At 37.6% G+C, this 17,762-nt stretch overlaps 3 protein-coding genes across 6 annotated transcripts; 2 read left to right on the top strand and 1 right to left on the bottom strand.

Moving 5' to 3' along the window:
• Window positions 1–1,144: 1,144 nt before the first annotated feature.
• LOC122047597 ((R)-specific enoyl-CoA hydratase-like) lies at window positions 1,145–9,090 on the bottom strand. 4 transcript variants are annotated; one of them, XR_006130599.1, is made up of 5 exons: window positions 8,516–9,090; window positions 2,097–2,212; window positions 1,894–2,015; window positions 1,729–1,828; window positions 1,147–1,317 (listed from the first exon to the last, which is right to left on the bottom strand). XR_006130599.1 is itself a non-coding variant. In XM_042608977.1 (4 exons), exons 1-3 carry the CDS (start codon window positions 8,825–8,827, stop codon window positions 1,901–1,903), a joined length of 543 nt encoding a protein of 180 aa, XP_042464911.1. In that variant the 5' UTR covers window positions 8,828–9,090; the 3' UTR covers window positions 1,145–1,828; window positions 1,894–1,900. The 4 variants fall into 4 exon arrangements, 2 of the variants coding, with proteins under 2 accessions (XP_042464911.1, XP_042464912.1); XR_006130600.1 differs by lacking the exon at window positions 1,147–1,317 and adding an exon at window positions 1,325–1,558; XM_042608977.1 differs by having other exon boundaries at window positions 1,145–1,828.
• Window positions 9,091–9,260: 170 nt separating this feature from the next.
• LOC122047599 (thioredoxin-like 3-2, chloroplastic) lies at window positions 9,261–14,099 on the top strand. The gene is made up of 5 exons (XM_042608979.1): window positions 9,261–9,632; window positions 11,851–11,925; window positions 12,032–12,098; window positions 13,660–13,677; window positions 13,758–14,099. Exons 1-5 carry the CDS (start codon window positions 9,289–9,291, stop codon window positions 13,854–13,856), a joined length of 603 nt encoding a protein of 200 aa, XP_042464913.1. The 5' UTR covers window positions 9,261–9,288; the 3' UTR covers window positions 13,857–14,099.
• Window positions 14,100–15,997: 1,898 nt separating this feature from the next.
• LOC122049630 (RING-H2 finger protein ATL16-like) lies at window positions 15,998–17,035 on the top strand. Its single transcript, XM_042610993.1, has one exon. The coding sequence runs from the start codon at window positions 16,113–16,115 to the stop codon at window positions 17,025–17,027; it is 915 nt and encodes a 304-aa protein (XP_042466927.1). The 5' UTR covers window positions 15,998–16,112; the 3' UTR covers window positions 17,028–17,035.
• The last annotated feature ends 727 nt before the right edge of the window (window positions 17,036–17,762 follow it).

Here is a 17,762-nt window from a genome sequence, read left to right on the forward strand (position 1 = left end):
AAGTTTGATTTTTTTTAATAAATAAATTAATATATATATATTTATAAAAATATATATTATTACTAATTTGACTGAAGGAGTCATTGAACCGGTAATAATTAAGTTCAAACTCAATTTAATTTCTAATCAAGTTTATTTGAGCTCAACTCGAGCTTGATCAATTTCGAGTTCGAGTTGAATTTTGATCGAACGGTCCATGACTTAACTCATTTACATCCCTATCTTAAACTATTTAAATCACACCCTTGCAACAAGCATACGACCACACACAATATTTAAAAAGGGTAAAATGAAAAATTCAACAACTCAAACCACGTAATTTAGACAATTTCAAAACCATCTAAATGATTTGGATAAATCGCAAAATCAACTACATTATTTAAAAATCACCGTTAAATTAATTATAATTTTGTAACTAATAATATTAAATTCCATAACTATTGCAACTATATATTAATAATTATGTAACTTATACAATATAATATTAATCAAAAATAAAATATTCATATTATAAAATTTTAAACTTTAATTATTATAATATAATTTTATTAGTATTGATTTAAATTAAAATATTCATGTTATAATAAATCCTTTATCTGCTACAATAATATTTAAAATAAAAATATATTTTTTATAAAAATATAATAAGATAAAATATCATTTTAATAAAAAATAAAAAAGAATTCTCTATTAACCATTCGAATAAAAAATATTTTTTTTTATTTTTGCCCTAAGAAAGCAATACATGGTTTAATTGAATAAGGTTATTATTTATTTTTATTTATTTTTTTTTTTTTGTCAATCATCGCGATCCTCTCATCTTCAACTGTCTGATTCCAACCTAGGGGCAAACACCGAACTCAAATATGTTCGATAATTTTTTTTAAACCGAATTCAAATCCATCATATTTCATTCAAATATTTACAAACCAAATTAGAATCAAATTCTAATTATTTTTTCATAATTTTAGTTTAAGTAACTAAATTCAAATTCAAATTATTTCAAATTATAATAAAAAAATATGCTAAATTAAGATTTGAACAAATCAAAATTTTATTTCAAATCATATTTGAGTCAAAATTATTTTACATTTTTAAATTTCAAATGAATATCATATATATTTTTTTAACTCAAATTTAAATATTAATATTTTCATATTATTCCACCTGATTCCATTCGTTTGCATCCCTATCCCAAACTTATCTTTTCTTACCAAAGTCGTCTCCTTGGTTTCAACTTACGAAGCGAGTCTTATCCTGATCAGTGACTCCGGCTCCGGCTCCGGCTCCGGCTCCGGCTCCGGCTCCCCACGTATTCTGGATCAATAAATAAAAAGTACCAATGGTTTTGATGACTTAGGATACATACATACTAGAGCAAATCAACTGATGAAAATATTTTCCAAATGTTAACAGTTCGTGTTTCATGCATGTCCTTGGTTTGAATGCTTCTGTACAAACATCGTTTTTTTTAAGGTTACCTACCAGCCACGACTTCATTAACATAAATGCATAATCAAATTTAATTTGTCTTACTGCTAGCAGCCTGCCTGCCTGCCTGCAGGTGATCGTGTCCGATCAGTAATTGACAATAATTATGGATACAGTAAAGTTCCGCATCCACTAAATTCGTGTGAAAGACAAACGAAACAAACTTCTTGCTGGAACAAGCTGTAAAATGGTTAATGCAGAGTATATTTGATCCCAGGATTTTGCAAGAATTTATACCTGCAGATGAGACGTGCGCCTTAATAAGGCTTGCATGCCCACTTACAGATGCTTGACAAGTCGTTTAAGAATTTGTAGGACCTATGCAGCATTCAATTTCCTATCATTATAGAAAATTTGTCAGAAACGTGAAAAAGAAAAATGGATAAGAAAATCATCATCTACCTATCAGTCAGTCCAAATTCTTCCTGTCCAGTAATATCAGTGTAGGTAAAATAGCTGTCGTTTCACCACCAATAACAAGAGAACCCCCACCGTTTGTTGAACATTTTGAAGTAAACTTCACACTGTACGCTTACAAAAACAATTAGAAAAAAGGCAAAAGTAAATTTTGAAATGAATATAGTGAATTATTGATTGCATCATACATGTATCTTTTCTTGTGTTCCCGCAAGTATGTTGCTTCCACTTCAGCGAGAACCTCATCACCAATGTAGACTGGCGAAATAAATTTTAGAGTCTGAGAAACATATACAGATCCTGGCTGCATGTACATTTACAAAAATGTGAGAGCACATGAAAGTATGAAACCATGGTGCGTCACGGAAGGCAAGAATACCAAAGGCACACATGCACAATCCGTTAATAAACAACTAGTTTAAATTGGTCTTCTTTGATTTAGGAAACCACAAACTAAAAATCAATTTCAGTTTTTATCATAGGTGCCTTAGAAAGACATCTATTCTATATAAAAGAGAAATCATTCCAAAGAATATTCATAAGATCATGAATTACTTTTTCTCTAGAGCTAGCTTTGGTGTTCTTCTCCTAGCTATTTCATATGTTTTATCCTTTGATGTTTATAATTATAAACCTAAAATATTCAACATTGAAAGAGTCTCTGACACCTCTCAAAAAGTAATTGTTGTCGACATGGATATCACCAGTCGAATCCTTAGGCAGCTAGAGAACTAGATCAAACCCACATGAGTCTCAGAACCTCATCTTATGGTAGAGCTTTAGCTTGTCTTTGTGGTCTATTTCTTTCTTTATTTATTTGATTAATTTGGTTTTTACCTTTTATGGGTTTTAATCTCTTGATCAAATTTTGGTGTAAGTGTGCATTTGTTCAATCATTTAGTGGTATTTATATGATTTTCCCCTGATAATCTCCAGTTAACCTCTCCTTTATTTTGATCTTGAGATCCAATAGCAACACTTCTAAATTTGTCCTACATAAGCTATATAATGGCTTAACAATCACAGTCTGCCACTGACATGGGATCTCCTCCTCTTTGGCTCAACAGTTGAAGATGTCAGGGTTCCATCCCACGAAGATGACGCATAGTCCTATAATCTCCAGGTGTTACATCTGATGAGTATCATGTGGTATGGATTCATCTGAGCTGGAGCTTTGCCAAGTTCTCGGTGGGGCTGGTCTCCATCAACAATGCCATTGTTTCACATGGAGCAGTGTAGCATGCATTGGTTTTATGAAACAAGTGGCATGGATTCAATAAAATATACATCCAATTCCTCATTAACTTCCTTTGAGTAAGAATGTTGATCAAGAAAGGAAAAATATGTACAAACTAATGGATTCATTTGCACATCATCCTGAGGTGCAAAACTAAGTGAGGTGTACTATAACTACTTACATTACATATCATCATTATTAATTTCATTTAATATTTGAATCATGATCGTTTAGACCATGTGATCCCACTGAATGTGATGAATACAGAAGCAACCCACAGATCTTTTCTTTCCTCCTCCTTAGTGACTCCCTATTCTGATTGCAACCTCCTTTAATAAAAGGGCAGGCCGGTGCATGAAGGTCCCACCAATGTGGAGTCCCGAGGAAAGATCTATTGTACGTAGTTTTATCCTGCTTTGTAAGAGGTTGTTTCCAAGTGCCACCTCCTTTAATGTTACATAAAAACCCACCCTTCTCTTCTTAGCACTGTAAAAACTCTCTTTAATCATGGGCAACACCATTGAGTAGCCGAAGAGTGTGTTCTTCCTCCAATCTCTCAAGCAATGGTTTCCTCTAGCACTTGGATTGATTTTTGCCTGTAATATGCAAGGCAATGTGCATCCCACCAGTAATTCATGAGGTGGTTTCTGCTTGTTACCCTCTAAGCAGTAGTAGAATACCTATCTCTTGTGAACTTAGGTTGGTTGTCGGCAGTCGAGAGCTCCATTCAATTCAAAAAGTTGGATTCCTCACTATCTTTTTGATGTCTCCTACCACTAGTCTCCTGATCCTTTCTAGCTCCATGATCATCACCACAAATAATTGAATTTGAAGAGCCATGCTTAAAGAGTTGTAATGGTTTTAATTTGTGACCGGTCAAAGCTAGAGCACCTCACTACTCATCACCCAAGTTATCAAGATGTTTAAGTCCAAGACCTAAGAGAGTGGATTGATGCTAGGTTTGCACAATGAGCATTTTCTATTATTTCTTCTCTTGTCACAAGGCTTGCACATAAACTAAGGATCTATATAAGGCAACATCCCTGATCAATTTGGTGTCTGGTTTTATAATTGGAAGACAATACTCATATTGGCTAATCCTAACCTTTTGCAGTTGATTTTAGCGTCATTTCCTAAAGCAATTCATATTGTTGGGTCATGCAATAGCGCTGATAAGCTCCTGAACATCATGTTCCTTCACAATGCTCATCCTGAGTTTAAGACAATGAAGAGTAAAATTTTATGCACTTTTATTCCACCCACGTGCACATGCAGGTCTCACAAACTTCTAACTCAGTCCCATCATTTCTAATCTAACAGTGGATCAATCCACCACTATAATGGTCTAGTTTCCATCTAGAGGTTCACATGGAAGTGAAAGAGATTATCAAAAGACTGTGGCTAACAATCTAGTGGGCAATGCAAGCCTAAGTGACCCCAGATGATAAATTTGGCAATCTCAAGAATGCTTGCTAGTCTCTCTATGGTACCCATCTAGCCATCCTTTATACAATTCATATAGTCTAGTAAAATGCTACGTCTCAGGAGGTCTATCAACCCATACCTACAACCAGTTTGGTTCCACTAATGTAGTTCTTCCTAAGAAGTATTTACACTTCTTTCAATTCTATGCTATTTAATGCTTCATCTCAGGCCAAGGTACCTCTTATAGCCCAAAAGACGTACATCTATTATCTTCTTATTTCATATATATAGATCATTCCCTCAAATTCTAGATGTAGGAGCCTCTAAACACATTTCTAGTACCAGCTCTTTTTTCTACACTCTTAACCGCCAGCATATCTATCAATGTCACAATAGCCAATGAGTCTCACTAATGGGTTAAGAGTATCAAAAATGTTTCTCTTTCACTTGTTATCTTTATCCTTAATATTGATGTTTCTCTCTCACTTATTGCCTTTATATAGTATCTGCTTGAACTTCCATTGCTTTTATTGTCCATCAGTAACCTCAATAAATTCTTGAATTGTTCCATAACATTCAATGACACTTTTCGTTTTAATTCAAGACTAACGGTGGAAAAGATGAAGTAAGGTACATAAGGTTTGAATCAACTTCAATTCATGCATTTAAGTATTCTCTAGATGACTATTCTTAAATAACATGTTTTCCTATGAAAGAACAAAATTTCTTTAAAACATGAAAGAAAATTGAAGAAAAATTTGCAATAGTTTAAAGATCATAAGATCTTATGCAAAAGGTGATCTTGTTCTTATTTATTAACCATTCTTATACCTCCCACCACTAGAGCATACACCCTTAACAAACCCTCTCTACAAGTTTATAGCTAAAGGCACATGCTCCCATACTTCGTTTTCCTTGACACTATACGACCCTCTGATTACAAACCTCATCCTAGATGCGATTTAGACCCTCCCTTTATTTTTGCAAAGATAATTCAAAGTGTTCTATTGCACATCCATTTTCTTATTATTTATCTTATGTCACACCACAACAACAACAACCAAATCTAATCCCACTAGATGGGGTCAGCTATATGGATCCTTCTATGTCATTGGGCTCTATCCCCTACTATATCATCATCTAAACTTGAATAAATTTTTATCTTATTTTATTGTTGCTAACCAAGTCTCATGTACTTTGTTATTTATTTTATGTTTCATTGACACCTAAATATTTGGCATTTATATAATCTTTAGTTTTACAATCAAATTCTAGACCTATCTTAGAGGCACTTCCAAATTTAGGTGGGTGGCAAGTTAGGTTGATGCTCTATAATCTAAAAATATGTTTAATTTCTACTTCTCAAGGAAAGTCTATTGTGGGCACAAGTGAATTTTTACTCTCCAATGTTGGAATACACTATTAAAACATGAACATGATCAAACCAAAGTGGCTTTGGAAACTTAATTAATCTAGCTTTCATAAATCCTATCTTGATTCTTAGAGATTCACATGAGGAGAGAAAAATAGTAGAGAGTCTTTCTTACCCTCTTTAATTACCTAGCATCGCCACAACTTGAGATTACAAGATCAAGGATCATTCATTCAGCCTTGTCATCACTCATTAGACTTGACGGTCCTCATATTTTTCTTGCTAAATATTTGTCCAGCATGGTTATTATGCATTAACTTTCATCTATATGAGGTTGGCTTTACAAATTTTATCCCTCTATTGAGCTCAATGCTAGACAATAAAACCCAAGCAATATATATACACATATATATAACATGATTTTCAGCATCAAGATACGAAAGAGTATCACAATTTGAGGAATAAAAAATTTGTAGTCCTAAATTGTGCTAATAGATCTTATAGTAGTTGAAAGGAGGAGATTGTGGTTTTGCTAAAGCTAGCTAAGTTATCCTATTTTCTGATGAAAAGAGTAAAGAGCTAATAAATAGGCCTGCACTACCAAGATTATTAATAATGTAAAAAAACACTTATCTGTATTGAAATTTTATAACTATGTGGCAGAACATTAATTGGATAGAAATTCCTGATGAAGTAAAAATTGTCATGGTTTGGACTTATGATTACTTGGGAGGATAGATTCCCATTCCATGGAACCACTCAAACGAATCATAGTTATTTAATGTGTGAGGCGTCCAAAAGCATATAGGTGTTATGGGGTCTGAGGCGCACGACACAAGGTGAGGCGCATGTGTTACCGAACTAAGACACTCTGGGTATAACTTTTTTATAATTCAAACATATATAGGGAATTTCTGCTAAATTATTTCACTAACAACACTATAGTCCATAAAATATTAAACAATAATATAAATATAAAATTCACTAGCAAATAAATATGTTATACACATAATTCAAATTAAAAAAAAAACAAATATTTAAATTTTCATCATCTTTCTCAATCATATCGTAATCATCATCAACAAATATTTCAGATTTGTATAGCTAAATCTTCATTAGTTTCCTCAAAACCAATTTCTACCTCCTCTTCATCAATACGTTGACTTTAGAAGATCTTCTCTTAGTTCATTTTGATGTAGTTGTCCTTTTGAAGAAGATGAAACTCGAGATCCAAAAACATTTTCACCAACTCCAAAAACTCGTGCAACTTCACTCCCAATCAAATTGTCATAATCAAATACTAAATCATTTTCTTCATTAGTGTTATCATTCAATCCCCCATCAACCATTCACTACTATCGTCTATCACATTCAAAGAAATAGGATCAAGAATGTCTCGCATTTCATATTGACGCCTCAAAGTCCAATTATACTTAATAAAAACTAAATCATTTAGTCTTTTTTGATTCAATCTGTTTCTTCTTCAAACAAAATAAAAATTATTTTAATTTTAATTTTATAAAAAATGTATTTAATATTTCCTTAAATATTTATACTTGCATGTTCAAAAACACTCTATTTTCATTCACAAGTAGAGAAATAAATGTCGCATGGATGCTACATAATTAATTCAGAGGATAACTAAAGGTATGAGCTGGGCTTTAAAAAAGAAAAATGGCCTGATGTGCATCTTCGATGAGGAGAGAAAAATCACACGCGCACTTAAGGCGACCAAGCGCAAGAGGCTCGCCTAGCTACGCCTAGGCGTAGCGAGGCGAGCGCCTTTAATAACTATGTAATGGATTATAGATAGAATGGACTCCACGGATGATTATGCAAAAGGATTTGGACAAATTTTGCTTCCTCCCAAATATGTATGACAATGAAAGAAAAAGTAGTCAAATGGGCAAAAAGATCTCTTTGCCTCCATAATCCAATATAATGCTTGTCGTTGATGATCCCAGATGTGGACTAGGGGGGATTTGTCCTCTAAATGATGAGTGTTGCCACTGGAATGGATTTGGATAGATGGATTTAGTATAGAAGGTGAAAGATTGAGTTCCTTCTTATCTCACTTTCAGTTTTTCCTTATGATCATCAAGCAATCCACCTTATGGTTTTCTCCACTCTGTCACAAAGTGTCCCTCTCTCACACAGCCTTTTCTCACCACTAGGAGTAAGGTTGTTCCAAAGGGTAGCTGGAATCCTAATGATAATATGTTGATCATTGGAATCCAACTGATTCAGTGGCTATGACATTTTTTTTTTTTTTTTTTGTGCTGCTATATATCCTAAATTTGCCTCTTTATAGTTAATAATGCTCACACATTTAAGGGTTTTCATCAAGTAATTTCACTGCAGATCGTTCAGTCATTCGTCCCCTTCATATGTTCGATAAAATTTCCAAGAAAAGAACCATTATTTATCGATGAGATTTATCCTTAATATTTCAGACAAATCTTGTCGTCATGTATTACATGTTCTACAAATGTTCGAAGGAAAACCAAGGACTAGAAACATCCTTCAAAATAGAATAAGACGGAGAATACGAAGAAAAGAGTCGAAGGACGTACGACATGCGAAGCGATGATGGAAGAGAATAGCGAAGCGACGAGCATTCCATGGACGACGCGGCCGCGGTCGAAGCAGCCGATATCTCGTGCGAAGCCGTCGTCCAGGTGGATGGGGTTGTGGTCGCCACTGATTTCGGAGAAGCGTGCCACATCCGACTCAGAGAACCGCCTAGACTCCCTGAGCACGTCGCCGACACGGAGAAGACGCGCGGTTGCTCGAGGTGAGGAGGAAGAGTAACGCGAAGAGAAGAAGAGGAGAGCAGGGTCAGGGCTAGCGGAGACGATCCGGAAAACCCGACCAATGCGAGTCATCACAAATAGTCCAACTCCAGGAAACGGAGTCGATTTTGGCCCGAGGAAGACGATGCGATGCTCTCGTCTTTGGGCTCGTGGCAGCTGTGAAGAAAGCGGAGGCAGCGGCGTCTACAGTGAGGAGGGACGACGGTGGCGACGTGAGGAGTAGCAACGGTGACGGCGACGACGGTGTGAGTGTGAGAAAATATGGGATTGAAGGAGAGAGTTAGGGTTGGAGAGGTTTAAAAAGTGGGAGGAAGAAGTCACGGCACGAGAGTGGAGAGGAGAAGAAAACCCACTTTTGCAAAAGATCCAATAGTTTTAAAATAGTACGACTGCACCCCTATTTTTAGATATTTTCGTAAATATAACAAAATATATTTACAGCATTTATATGGTAAATATTTAAACTTTGGGGCCACGATGTAAATATCTGTCAACAGAGGATAAAATGGCCAAATTCGTCCGCTGTTTTTTCCATGGAAATCTCCGCCGTCCTCGTCCCCGGCACCGCCTCTCGCCGTCTCCACTGCCCTCCTTCTCGGCCGGACCACCACCACGTACGGAGGTCTCCTCTTCTCCTTCTCCGCCTTGACCGCAAAAGCCCCTCCTTCTCGACTTCCTCGATCAGGCCGCACAGCGGGGCCGTTTCTGCTGGCGTCACCAGAGGCACTGCCTCGTGGAGTGAGGAGGAGGTCGTGCCCTCGAGGGAAGAGAATGAGTCGCCTACCTCCGTCCCACTAGAGCCTATCGCCAACGAGGAGCAGTTCAATCGGGTCATCGCTGAAGTACATCGACTCGAGCTTCGGGTCATTATTCTATGGTTCGCTACTTTTCCTTTCAATGCTTCCTCATCTTGATCCCAACTTGTGAGTTGGTATGTTTAATGTCTGCTCGGCTTTTCTGTGAAGAACACCCTAGTTTGATTTGATTCTTTGGTGACGGTAGTTAAGCTGCTGGTCAAACTAGGGTTATTGTTTCAGCCAAGGGGAAAAATTGTTGGTAGTTAGTTGGCATTCTATGCTCACATTTCACCCAAAGATTAGATAGCACAAGTGGATCACAGGCAATCTGTTCTTCGATTCCATTATTCATAGTGTTCTGTTAGAATATGGTATGGTAACAGATCCTAAAGAGCTTCTGAGTTCAGTTTCAGTGTTCTCCTAATTAATGGCATTCAGAGCTGAAAGAATGGGAAAAATTGGCACCTACTTGACTAAAGGCTTCTATAGTTGATTGACCGAAATGTTGATCCCAAATTGGATGATAAATGAGTTTGACATGTTTCCAATAAATATTTACCTTGTCTATTTCATTAAGAACTAAACAACCAGCTCAGAAGCCAACAACTATGTAGTATTTTAGAGGTTGAAATTTTGGTTCTTGTATCATTTTTCCCCTTTCACCACTTGGGTTCTAAGGTGCATATTGATGTTTGTTCAAATATGTTAGGGCTTCAATCCCATAGTAAGGGAGAACAACTGAATAAGGAAAGAACGATATGGGTGATATGCTAGTGGAGAGTAGTAGTGTTGTAACAAGCTGAGTCGAGCTTGATTGTGTTCGAACTTGTTTGATTATCTTATTGAGCAACAAATGTGGTAAATCTTAGTTATTAAAAAGTGAGCTCAAGATTTCACTGTGACAAGATTGTCTTTATAACTTACTTAAAATATAGGACCAATAAATGAAGAGATTTATTCGTAAATATTAACGAAATGAGCTCACTAGTGTTCATGCATATATATATATATATATATATATATACACACACATGATCATTCTTACGATACTACAAAGCAGGTTCCAAAAGCCACATGACTAATATATATTAGATTGTGTCACAACAAAAGACCAAGAGAGGTAACTTGTTGGAGGAATTAAACTTTTTCTAACAGAGAAAATAGAACAAACTACTAATTCATTGTTCAATGGGTCATCATATTGACCCGTTCCAAAGCTGGATCATATCATTTTGTTGTCCTTAAAAACAATTTGAACAGATATGAACTGAGTTTCTCAGTAAATTTCTCTTAAACCTTGTCAAAATTCTCCCATTTCCCCTATTCTCCTATTCCTCTCATGTTGAATTTTTGTGCTAGCTTGCATAAAACTGGCTCTTGCAGATCGCTTGAGACTTCTCAAGTCAGGTAAGGCTAGGAGAATGTGCTCGAGTCTTCATCAAGTGGAGGAGTGGCTGTTGAAGGTGATTGAGTCAAGGTGACATAGTTGGGAAGGCTATGACATGGCACACTGGTATAGATCTGTAGGTGGTCATGAATGAGGACAAGGTCACTAGATGGGATGACTTCAACCTTGTTGTGATGATTGCAGTGCCTTTTCCCATTAATGTAGATACTTTGTTTGATGATGTGCTTGTTAGGCGATTTGACTGAGCTCTGATTCCAAGTAGAGGGTTGTTTGAACTGCCTTGCTTGGGTTGGAAAATATTGTTGTGGGAATTGAGACAGATGGTTTTAAAAATGAAGTTAATGATGGTGGTTTGTGTAGAACTTTAGTGCACTAACTTTGGGTAAGCAAGTCAAGAGCCCATGGCGGCTATGACTGATAACTATGTTCTTTGTGCCACTCCTAACAACCCAACAAAGGTTGGATCAATGTGCCATCTAATTTGAGTGATTGAACCAATTAGCCACTGGTTTGTCGATATAGGCAAAATCAAGGGAGGTGCTTGTCTACAAGAAATATTCTAATAGAAATTAAAAAAAAAATGACTAATTATTTATTGAATGGTCATCCTATTGCGCCTTTGTAATAGGGTTTGTATCACTGTATTTTCATTGAATTGTGCATGTTTAAATCTGATAGATTAAAATTACCTACGTATCAACTGATCTGAATGTTGCATTTGATTTAATGCAAATAATGAACAAGTTCCTTTCCATATGTAAGAAAATGCGTCTAAGAAACATCCTCACCTGTTGAACTTCTCAGATGAAGTTATTCTGTAGGAACAACCTCCACATGGCACCTAATCATATTAGTGATATTTTAGAATTTTGACCTATCTTTGTATTAAGGTTGGCAAGCTGGTGCAGAAAATGTATATACTTGAAACCCAAATTGGAAAGACTGGCAGCTGATTATTACCCAAGGTCAGGAATTGATTTTTCTTGTAATAGATTCACCTTTGTAATTTTAGACTAATTCACAGAATTTTTATGTTCTTTAAGTAAATTTTTATGTTGTTTTGAGATGCAGCATAAGGTTCTATAGCATTGATGTCAACACAGTTCCTCAAAGGCTTGTAAATCGTGCTGGAGTTACTGTAAGGCCTTGTACCTCCATTGTCCTGTCCCATCTTCTTTCTGATATTATTTGCTTTAAATATGGTTATCAATTGTCTGATCTGATGTTTGTGACTTTGTTCACCTCACTTTTGTTTGCTTGCAAAAGTTTAATCATAATTAATTCAAAGTGCTGAACAGTTTGTAATCCGCCATAACTAACTTAATGCCAAGTGGTTGGGAGGACAGATTGCTAACAGATTTGTTAGAAACATATCTGTCCATGAAATCTCGCGGAATGACTATTTTAGGACTCGTATTGTTTGTTCCTAAAAGTTGTGAGACCATCATCATTAGCAACAAAATTGTGAAAACGATAATACATCAGATGATGGAACATGCCTCCTATCCAGATGATATTGTTCATGTCATTGTTACATGAGAAATTCAAACTTCCTTCTGTACCAAGACAAATGGGTTGAATTTGTAATAGCCCAGGTTCGAACCGCAGGTACCTAGGTGACAACCTGGATGTCCTACCGCGGCACCATGGCCCCGGGAACATGCCTCCTATCTAGATGATATTGTTGATGTCATTGTTACATGAGGAATTCAAACTTCCATCTGTACCAAGACAAATGGGTTGAATTTGTAAGTCTCTCTGCTTTCCATCTAAGGTTTGAAATATCATTTGGAGCTGGGGTTTGGTCCCTGGCCAAAAACGATATACTATGGTGTTGTTTCACCTATGCCGACACATGATGCCAATGACACCCATTAGGAAGAGGAAGGTGTTGCTTTGCAAAATCTAGATCAGTCTCATGTCAAACTCTAATAGATAAAGAAGAAGAAAAGGAAGAGGAGCAGGAGCAGGACTAGGTGATGGCTTACCTCATTAAACATTGACGCAGTTGAGACAAATCCTCGTTTTCTCCTTGTGAGCCATCTAGCCACGGAAGCTTAGCCCTTTCACCCTGTTGCAGCTTGTAGAAGTTTGAAAGAAGCGTCTGCATCTAATTGTGGGTCAAGGAGGCCTGAAACTCATTGCTGAGCTCTATATCTTGTGAGTCACTTCATTCTAAAAGCTCATCGTGAAACCCTATTGCTGTTGCGGAAGGGTAGAAGTGGCCCTTGCTTCTTGTTGCAGCTCATGGAAGGCCTGAAAGCTTGCTCTTCCACCTTGAGTCTCGAAGGAGTTTTGTGTGTTGGCCAACAAGTGGAATGATATTTTTACCTGTCTCAACCGAAATAGGACAAGATATGAAACCCAGTCTATGCTTTTATTTGATCCAATAAATGACCATATGAATTATTATTCCAATGGTTCAAAAAGCTATCACAGACATCTTATGAGATGCATTTATCAGAATGACAGTAGAAACTTGACGTCATTTCTCGATATGTTCCACCTATGAGATCATTATGCTTTCAATCATGTTTTAGCTAGTTTTTTTTATCATCTCTTCAACTAGAGATACATAAACATTCATTTTGCACGGAAAAGAGATTGTTTTTGCTCCTCCACTACTCAATCAATGTAGTGTAATCGATTAATTTTCCTAATGGTTTCCCTTTTTGTTGCAAATCGTGGAACTCGAGCAGAAAATGCCGACAATACAGGTATAAGTAGCAACCTTTCTTTGTTGAAGTCGCATGCAATTTTTAATTTTTTTTCTGTTTGATAATTTCGATCTGTACAGTTGTGGAAGGACTCTAAACTTCAGAACGAGGTCATAGCTGGATATAAAGCATGGATGGCCGTAGATGACATTCGAAAGATGATCGAAAATGAAGAGTGATCTGGTAAAACTTTTCTATTTCACTAATGATGCCATTGTGTGATAACTAGGGGAAATTCCACAACCAACGAAAACTCCGAGTTCATCTGTTCTCGTAAACGACATCGACGAGAAGATTTGAATCTTGTTGATTAATTAGCAACACTGCAGTTTGCTGTATCATACTGAACTGTTAACTTCATCTTCTGTATTAGATGATTTTGGGTTTTGACTAATTCGGGAAGATTATATCTTCAGTTTTAAGATCTTGTTAGAACTGGCCACAGGTTAGGGTTTCTGCCTTGCGAAGTGGTTGGACTTCACCTCGGGTCGTTCGGTCAATGAATTCACCCAAAAAAACCCCTTTTAATTTTGGTGTGGTTGCATAGAGGATCGCCATCAACCTCTGGTTAGTGTTTGGTCATTCGTTTTTTTGTTGTGATTGCGTAGTGGACCATCAAGATATCGCGTGCTTTTGGACATGAAGACTTTTTACATTAGTTTTTTCTTCTCATGTGGACACTTGAGTATCGATTGGAGGAATTGAACACAAATAGAAAATAAGACAAAGAAACACGAATTGGTCGACATGACCCTAAACACAAAGTCCACTTCATGGACTTGACTAATGCCCTTTGTTCTTTCAATTGGAATAAATTTAGAGATGAAAACACTGAACAAGTACTTTTTATTAGGGCTGTAAATGAACCAAGCATTCGTGAACAAGTTTGGTATTTGGTTTGGTAAAAATTTATTTATGTTCGTTCAATATACATAAAATTGATTAAACAAATAAGCTTGATCAACTTGTTAAGCTAAACAAACAAACTTGAACACATATGTGTTTAGTTCGTTAACGTTCGTGAACAACGTTCATGAATAATATTCACAAATCATATTTATTAATAAAATTCTTTTAAATATGTTAAATGAATAATAAAATAAATAAATAAATTTAAATTATCAAACTCAATAATCAATCAAATAATTAAAAGTTTCAAACAATCAAACATGTTTAAATTGAGAGTTTGATGATATTTAAATGAACCAAGCTCGAATCAAGCTCAAGTCAAGCTTGAATTGAGAGCTTGATAACATCTAAATGAACCAAATTCAAGTCAAGCTTCAAACAAGCTCAAGTTCATAAAAAATAAACCAAGCTAAGCTTGAATACTCATTTCAAAAGCTTGGTTCAGCTCGATTATTTTATCAAACAAGTTTGAACATCTTAAAACTCGGCTTGGTTCGACTTATTTACAACGTAACTTTTTATGCACACACACTGAATTGGTTTTACTTTTTTTTTAATGATATTTTACTGAACCCCATAGGTTTCGGTATTACCTATTCTTTCTTTAATAAGTGTTTCATCGATGGATTTAGAGATTTGAATCGTTCCAAATTAAAATCAATGTATTTCATACTATTTGAAAATTTAAAAATTTGATATTTTAATAGACCTAGAAAGAAAGAGGGATATTTCAAAAAACATGGTATGTGATTTGGGTATTATAAAAATTGAATACCTAATTTAGGAAAAAAAAATCTAAATTTTGTTATTGCCAAAATAACCCATATCCTTAAACCTCATTAAATTGCCCAATCCTAATCCACCGGAAAGTGAAACCTATAACAACATGAACCACAAGCCTCTCCTTTATCACGTTCTCAGTCAGCTGGACTCGATCCGATCCAATTGAACCGAGAGAGCTGCGACTTGAAGGAAATGTCGAACGTGAACTCCAACTGATCTAATTGAATTCTGAAATGCAACTTGAGGAATGATCGGTCGAATCTAATAAATGAACAGCGAATTGAAACACTAGAGATGCGACTCGAGGGATGATCGATGGATTAGAACATCGAAGGTGAAATCCACCTGATTTAGTCGCGAACAACAATTACTAGAGGAATGATCAATAGAATCTAATAGTTGCCCCTTTGGAATGGTCTAACGGTTATCACATGAGATATTGTCATCATGAAATTTAGGATTCGAATATCGGTAAAATCAAGATAAATATCTTCTGTTCGATCGGATTATATCAAATTGAGAAATATAGCTAGAGGGATGATTAAGTCATAGCAAACCTCCGGTTCAACAAAAGTTCCGACCGGTAGACGTGGTCGTGCTCGTCGCCTTCTCCTTCCTCTTCATCAGCGTTTGCCTTGTTTCGTCTCTTTAATCATGGCGCTAAACCTTTTGCTCTTCCAGTGATTCCTCTCTCTCTCTCTCTCTCTTCCTCCTCTTCGTCTGTTTTCGCCTTTTCCTGTATCATGTCACGGAACGAATTTCGGCAGCCGACGAATCTTTCACCACTCATCCCGTTCCCGTTCCAGTTCCCGCTCCCGTATTTTCCGCCGTCACCGCCACCCCCGCCACCCCCTACGTCGTCCGGTAACTTCCCCGTGCTGACCTTATCCATCCTCGGCATCCTAGCCGCCGCCGTCCTCCTCCTCGCCTACTACTTCGTCGCCGCCCCGTGCTGCTTCTGCCGGCGGAGGCCCGACGCCCTCGGCGGCTCGCGGCGCCGCCTCCGCGACAACTTCTTGATGTTGTCGATGGGGGCCCGCGGCCTGGCGCCGTCGGAAATACGCCGAATCCCCACCTTCCAGTACCGCAAGGAAAGCGGCGCCGGCGGTGGCGTCGGCGACTGCGCGGTCTGCCTCGGCGAGTTCCGAGAGGAGGAGACCATCCGGTTGCTGCCGGATTGCTTCCACGTCTTCCACGTGGACTGCATCGACACGTGGCTTCGTTCCAACGCCAACTGCCCGCTCTGCCGAGCCACCATCACGCCGGCGGGCGCCGGCGCCCCTGTCCCCGTCGACAGGCTCCCTGCTTTCGTCCGGAGCAGTGGATTTGATCAGAGGAATCGCTCCGACGACGTGGTGATCGACGTGAAAGATGATGAACGGGAAGTCGAGCGGCTGAGGCAGCTCCGGCGCTACCGGAGCCTCGGCGCACGGCGCCCGCTCCCGCCCTCCGGGCCCATGCGGCGGTCGTTCTCGGTGGGATCGGTGGCTGCGACTGACCGGCGGCTGTACGGGGAAGTGCAGAAGATAGTGCAGGACAACCCGCACTTCCAAGAAGCGGCGGCTGCAGCCGGGGAAGGGAGCAGCGGTGCCAGTAGAATCCGACGGGGGTTATTTTCATTTCACCGGCGATCGAGCAGTGCGGCGGCGTTGTATTAGTGGATTAGTTTAGAGGTAAAAAAGAGAATGGAATATTAATTAATTTAGAGAATATAATTTTGGTGGGATTTCCTTTGTTAATACAAGTTTTCTTTTCAATGTTTAGCCTCCTAACAAACTTAGTAATATATTTTTAAAAATAATATATATATATATATATATATATATATATATATATATATATATATACACACGACTATCAAGGTGAACCTAAAAACAGGTTAAAATAAGAAAGACCGATTGATATAGTAATCAAAGTTAAAAAGGAGTTAAAGACACCAACAATAATAGAGGTGTGCCCAAACTGGTCACATTGTCGAGTCAGATGTAGGTGTCCAACAGGGAGTCCCGCTCGGTCGAACTTTGTGTCTCAACCTAGGATAGGTAGCCCTCCTCATCACTAAGTATTGAGTAACTTGACTAGCGCCCACAGTCGACCGGGGATGTGAGTCGATCAAACATGATGTTCCTTTATGGCCAAATAAGAGGCCAAGTGAAGATCAGGTCATCGGTGACAACCCATAGGGCCGAGTCAACGGTCTCCCTCAGTGACGGTTGGTCAGCCTAACGCGGGTCTCATGTTCTTCCCATATCTTACTCTTTTGGAAGTTTGTGCTATAAAGGATAGCGAATATCCTACAGGTAAATCGTATTTTAAAAGTTTTCAACTTGTTAAATCACATAGATTTATGCGCTCATTTAAAGAAAGATGTCAAAAGTACTTTATAATCTGTC

This window comes from Zingiber officinale, chromosome 2B, assembly GCF_018446385.1.
Source record: "Zingiber officinale cultivar Zhangliang chromosome 2B, Zo_v1.1, whole genome shotgun sequence".
In the NCBI taxonomy this organism is placed as follows: Eukaryota; Viridiplantae; Streptophyta; class Magnoliopsida; order Zingiberales; family Zingiberaceae; genus Zingiber; species Zingiber officinale.